This window comes from Pterocles gutturalis, unplaced genomic scaffold (genome assembly GCF_000699245.1).
Source record: "Pterocles gutturalis isolate BGI_N339 unplaced genomic scaffold, ASM69924v1 scaffold31379, whole genome shotgun sequence".
NCBI classification, from domain to species: Eukaryota; Metazoa; Chordata; class Aves; order Pterocliformes; family Pteroclidae; genus Pterocles; species Pterocles gutturalis.
The window spans coordinates 1-6008 of record NW_010134230.1 but is presented as its reverse complement, the minus strand read 5'-3'; the positions used below and the strand labels follow the sequence as shown (position 1 = coordinate 6008).

Here is a 6008-nt window from a genome sequence, read left to right as displayed (position 1 = left end):
TTGCAGTTAAAATGTACAGAAGGACACATTTAGATCAACAGCTGCAACAGCCAAGGAATTTATAAACAATCGCTTCAAGTATAGATCTGACTTTAAATCAGCCTGTCAGATGACTACATTCTAAACCAGTCAAAGCTTAATTCAGCTGTTAAGACAAGTAATATGATCAGCAAAATTGTCCCATAAAGCTGTTTGATTTATATAATTTTAAGATAAAAATTCATATTTACATCAGTACAAAATACTAAGCTGCAACACTAGATTAACTGTGTTCAGCCTTCTAAAGCACGCAGTCAATTCATAAAACCAGCTTTTAAGTATCAAAGCTTACTAGACAGTTCAGAATATTGCCAGAATCTCTAAATATTAAAAGGTACCAGCATTTTATTTCACATTCTAACACTAATATTGTAACTAACAGTGACACATTTTAAGTGGTATTCCACAGCCTTACCAGAATAAACATTTTACCCTCAAGCAACATCATCTAAACGGCAATCAAATTTCAATACTGAAAATTAGCATTATTCATTAGGTGACTTCCACTTCACGATCAAGACTCATTTTTTCATGTCATGCTCAAAGTTTCGTGTGAACCGTGGAAGCTGCAAAGAATTACACCCCACTAATTTTACAAACAGTTAAGGGGCTATTCTGAGAACAAAAAAAAAAAATCTGTTGGTATACAAATCTCTGCAGGATTAGACCACACAGCTAATCCATAAAAGACTACAATTTGGCTCACAAGCTGCAACTGATTACAGTGTAGGCCAGGAATCCATGTGCTTTAGTCAATGCTCAGAATGTTAAACCAACAAGCCTGAATTTTACTATGATCAGGAAATCTTGGCAAGGTCCTATTTAATCCTTTGACACAAAACAGCACAACATACAAAACACTACTTCCTGCGATACAATTCAAAAATAAAAATTAGCTAACTAAGCCAAACCACATAAATCATGTTTTATAAAATAATGATAAACACAATGTACTTGTGATACTGTTGTGTTTTTTGCATCAACTTCTCTGGGAGCCCATCTTCATCATCAAATTGCTCCATTGGTTCTACAACAACAGGTCGAGGTGTTCTGGAAGACAGTTTCAATTGAATAACTGAATCACAAATGAAGCAGTTAGAAGTTATTTTAGTATTTTGAGGAAACACTCCAGAAAGCTAACATATGTTATCTGTAATTCCCATGTGTTGTAAACTCTTCCTAAATCACGGAGTTTCAATGAATCCTGATTTTAACCATTATCTTTGAAAATAATTGTTTCTACACCCAAAACCAGCTATTCTGCCTAGAAACCACAATTTACTTGATGTAGTTCTGTTTGTTATGAAGTACTTAAAGATAAAAAATAAAAACTGAAAAACATCTACAAACAATTACAAAATATTTAGGAAGGAACTACATTTTTGTTTTAATCAGTGAGGCAACACAGGGGCCATGATTACAATGGGAAAGCACCAAACAAACCCAAACCAGAGCAACCTACTCATACTTCCACAGAATATTTAGAGTTAATTTTGAAAGTTACAATTGAAAACAGCTTGATAATTTGGCATTAAGATTCCAGTGATAATTAGAAAAATGTGCCTGCTTGCGTTATTTAAAACACATTATTTGAACAACCATACCCTCACAAATCAGAATCCTAATTTATATTTGAAAAATACCTTCCTTGAATTCTCATTATCTGTGCTAATCAGAGGCAAGTATCAGCCAGTACCGCCAAGGGTGGCAGTATAGTGATCCTGAATTGTGTAAAAACCTCTCTTAAATCAGTCTTGGGGGCACTGCCCATAATACACACCTTACAGCAATAAGAGCTAGAGGCACTATTTTCAAAATGCCAGTGCTTATTATTTATTGTGTTCCACATCTTTATTTCACTTTGCAGATTTCTTCACAGAAAAAAAAACAATATACTTTAACAACATCAACAGCTGAAAAAACTTTGAGCATCGAGTCTAGAAGTCTAGAATCACAGTGCACAACTCAGCAACTGTTTCTCCTGATGTTATCTGCATGGCACTTGCTGACAGTTATTTAAATACAACTGAACAAGTTAACAAGTTATGATTTAAAACTATTTTCAATCTCTAAATTCAAATGCATAGTTTTGACATATTTAGCCCATGAATTTAAATATTTTCTTCTATCAGGCTAAGAGTTTTCTGATAAAAGTGTAAAATTTTAGATTCTGAAGCAAAACATCAAAGTATCACGGCAGCAGACTCATGCTAGTTATCTTTGCAACTGCCCATTAGGGAACATGTCAGCCACACGAGCAAGATAAAGATCAAGTGCTTTTTATTCACTCATGCCATGGTTAGACAGTCATTTCAATCCAACAAACGTCTCCAGCTGGTAAAACAAGAATACCATCCCTCATATCCTAGCTTCTTATTCCCTACCACATCTCTCATGCCAAGAATAGCATTAATGTAACACTGAACTAGATTATTTCCCTGGCTTGGCTCACCATCCTGCCAAGAAAACCCAGGGGGTAAGAACAAAATGCTGGCACCTACTGATAACAGTAGAGACATACTCAGATTGAATTTACTACATAGCCACCAGTGAGTGGCACACAAGATTTATGACATTATCACAAGAAAGAGGAGTTACAGATCCTTTCCCCACCTGCAGTCTCCTCCTGGCAACATCTTCTCCTGCCTTATCCTCTACTGGACCTGACGTTCATATTACCCCTGTTAGCAAGCACCTTCATGTGCTTAAACAGCCAAAAACGAACCCAACAAAAACAGCTGAATACTTTTCTGGTTTTTTAGCAAGCACAAGTGGCTTATGGAACTATCAGAAAGCTCCCAAGCAAATAAAAGATCAACAGCACAGCCACAGCAGGAAGAGAAAAAGAACTCTAAGTTCTCCAATTTCACGGCAGCAAGCTTCCACGCTGTGGAACCACAGCCTTATTTTCCCAAATGAGAATTAGAAAACAAAAAAAAAGATGAATATCTATCATTTCACACCGTCTTTAAGACAGCATTTGAAAATGTCACTAGTAAATGTGTTAAAGCACAGCAGTTAGCAACTCTCTCCATCAAGTACAAAAATGAGATGCAAGAGAAGTGCTGTAATTTGCAAGCTTGCTTGTCCTTCAAAGTTTTCCAGAATCACTCCCACAAACTTCTGCAGAATCTGTCTTCATTTAAAAAACAAAGAAGCAAGAACAAACAAAAACTGCTGGCCTTTCAAGCCACAAATAAAACTTTTGAGATAAACACAGGAAGACTTCCTGAGTTTACAGAAATATCAGCAATGTAGTGCACTGTTTTGCTAAGAAACAGAAGAATATTTTTTCACACTGTTACTGGGATCAGGAAAAGTGCAATCAATGAAAATGAAGTTTTGCTAGAAAAAGCCCTACTAGATAGAGAAGGAAAAGTAATATTGCATATAGGCAAGGAAATGCAAAATGTTGCTATCAGACTCTCATATAGTAATTACAAGTCCTACAAACAGTAAGCAGAAAAGATGGTTTTCCTCACAAAATATCGGGAGTATTTGGGGGTATTCATTCTCACCTCACGGCTTTCATAATTTGAAAATAAGAACTAGGGAGCACTCATTAATGCAGTTTTCTTTCACATCATAAATATATACTCACACAAATTCAAACAAAAGCCTGTAAACTTACGTTGTTAGCAAGAATGCCCCATCACTGCATCTTTCTAGAGCTTTCCGTGCTGGAGGTTTTGCTGCAAATTCTACGAAACCTTTTCCTGTAGCTCTGCCACGATCATCTACTACAACAACAGCTCTTTCCACTGGCCCAAATTGAGAGAATGCTTGTTCCAGCAGCTCATTAGAAACAACAGGTGAAAGATTCTTGACCGTCAGGGCAGCTCCATGCGTAGCAAATCGAATTCGAAGTGGTCTGCTCTTCAAAATAGTACCATCAAGTTCGGCCTTTGCTATTTCAGCCAGTGTCCTAGATTCCTTTTTCAAGATACAAAATATTTTATATATTTTATTTTCAAGGACAATAGATATCACTTTTGTCGTCCATCCCACCCCTCCCCCCTCCACAGAAAAGTAGTAATTTTTTTTTCCTTAACTTGAGCACTTTACCATCAGGGTCATTCAACTCTTCCTGCCCCTCCCCCCCCGAAAAAAACCCCAAACTTCCTGGAAAAAAAGTCATCCCCTATGATTTACTGTAAAAAAAAAGATATAGGTAAAAATTTTTGTTGCACATTAGAGGACTTAACAAATTCTCATTATGATTTATATATCTGTGCTTCTCTGTATAGGCTTTCAGCAGAGTTGAAAACTTGATGCTTTTTCACATTTACCTACTCAAATGCTTATATTCTGCATCCCTAGCTCCACATAGTAAGAAACAGTATTTTCAAAGATTACACTAAAGGATCTAGGGTGGTTTGAGTTTCCGTTTTGTTTCTAAATAAGTGAAAATACCACACTTGCTAATTACCACTGTATAGATAAACTCTCAATGGACACCCAAATGGAATTTCATCCACAAATGATGAAACTACCTACTTTGCTCATGGATTCATTCTTCTCACATTGATGGGCTTTCTGCATCCACATCCATGAGACACTCTGCATCAATAACTGCCTTTTTTTCCTCATTTCAGAGACTTCCACCATGTTTAATAACTGTAATCCCTTACATTTGAAGAAATTATTCTTTAGACCATAGCATCTTATCCACAATTCAACTGACTAGGTCAATTGTTAAAAAATAACATATTCCCTAAACATAATGGAAAAGGGAAGTTCAGACAAAAGCTGCATCCAATCTATATCACATACAAAACTGAGTCATGACATCTAAATGTATCACACTTCCTCCAGAAAACTGCTACTGGAGGCTGGGGGATTCTCAGTGTAAAAGATGTATGGCAGAATGCCACAAACACTTAAGACGACAACCAAAAAGGAAAAAAAAAAATCCTGACCTGTAAAATATATGGAAAAATAATAACTAGAGACATCCAAAGCACTATAGAGCTATTCGCAGAATGATACAAATCAGTGCATTCTAGACATGGCAGTCAGGAAAACTAATCCTCCATATTAAATTGACATTTAAACACAGTATCATAAACTTTTCAGATTATTCCTTTTTAGCACGTTCACTTAAGCACATTCGATCAAACACTGTATTATCCCTAAAAATCTAGTCTTATCTGGACACGAGCAATTTAAACAACCCAAGGTCCCATTTCTCTGCAATTCTGATATTATGGGTTCCGTTTTCACTGTATTTCAAAACAATCCTGTCTAGTCTTCAGCTGTGCTTTCATAGACCAAAGCTATACTCATAATGAAGTATACAGGCTGGAATTTGCTTCTGTACAAAAAAGGATTTTTTTTCTAGTCCTCAAGTACGATAAATTCTCTCAGTTAAATAAGGAAGGTCGTTATACAGGTATTACACGAACAAAGCAGACCGCGCAACCACATCTTCATTCACTGAGAGAACAACCGGCTGCAGGAGCACCCGCGGCGGCGGCACGGAAACACTAACTGGCGGCGGGGCCCCGAAACCAGCGGGCAGGCCTCTGACGGGGACGTATGGAGGGAAACAGGGGAAGAAGGGAGAGGAAGCTAAGGGAACAGCGCTGGCAGCAGGAAGAAAGAGAGCATGAGGGGCTGCTAATGCCTTTTTTTACACCCGCTCGACAAGGAAAGGCGGGTGTGGGGACCCATAGGACACAAGTCTCCCACTTCAAAGGCAGCCCCTGGGTTACGGCGCGGCGGCCACAGAGGCTTCCGCGAATCCTCACCAGGCGAATGAAGCCGAAACCGCGGTCCCGATTGATGAAGACCTCGCTCGGCTCTCCATAGCGCTCGAAGAGGCGCTTGAAATCTTCCTCGGTGATATCAGTAGGCAGATTCCCCACGAACAGCCGGCAGCGCTGCGTATAGCTCTTTTCGCCGGGTTTGAGAAAGCTTTTGATATCGATGGTGAACCCAACCTCCTGTTCTTCATCTCCACCTTCTTT

The 6008-nt window shown here is 38.2% G+C and overlaps 1 protein-coding gene across 1 annotated transcript in view; it reads right to left on the bottom strand.

The window, feature by feature from the left end:
- The window catches only part of PSPC1 (paraspeckle component 1), a gene marked incomplete at its 5' end in the record, with an annotated part of 38643 nt that extends 32638 nt beyond the window's left edge, over nt 1-6005 (bottom strand). Inside the window, 3 exons of the mRNA XM_010081523.1 lie at nt 986-1089; nt 3671-3972; nt 5790-6005. Coding sequence (XP_010079825.1) covers nt 986-1089; nt 3671-3972; nt 5790-6005 — 622 coding nt within the window. The remainder of the gene's footprint in view (nt 1-985; nt 1090-3670; nt 3973-5789) is intronic.
- Nucleotides 6006-6008: the final 3 nt, after the last annotated feature.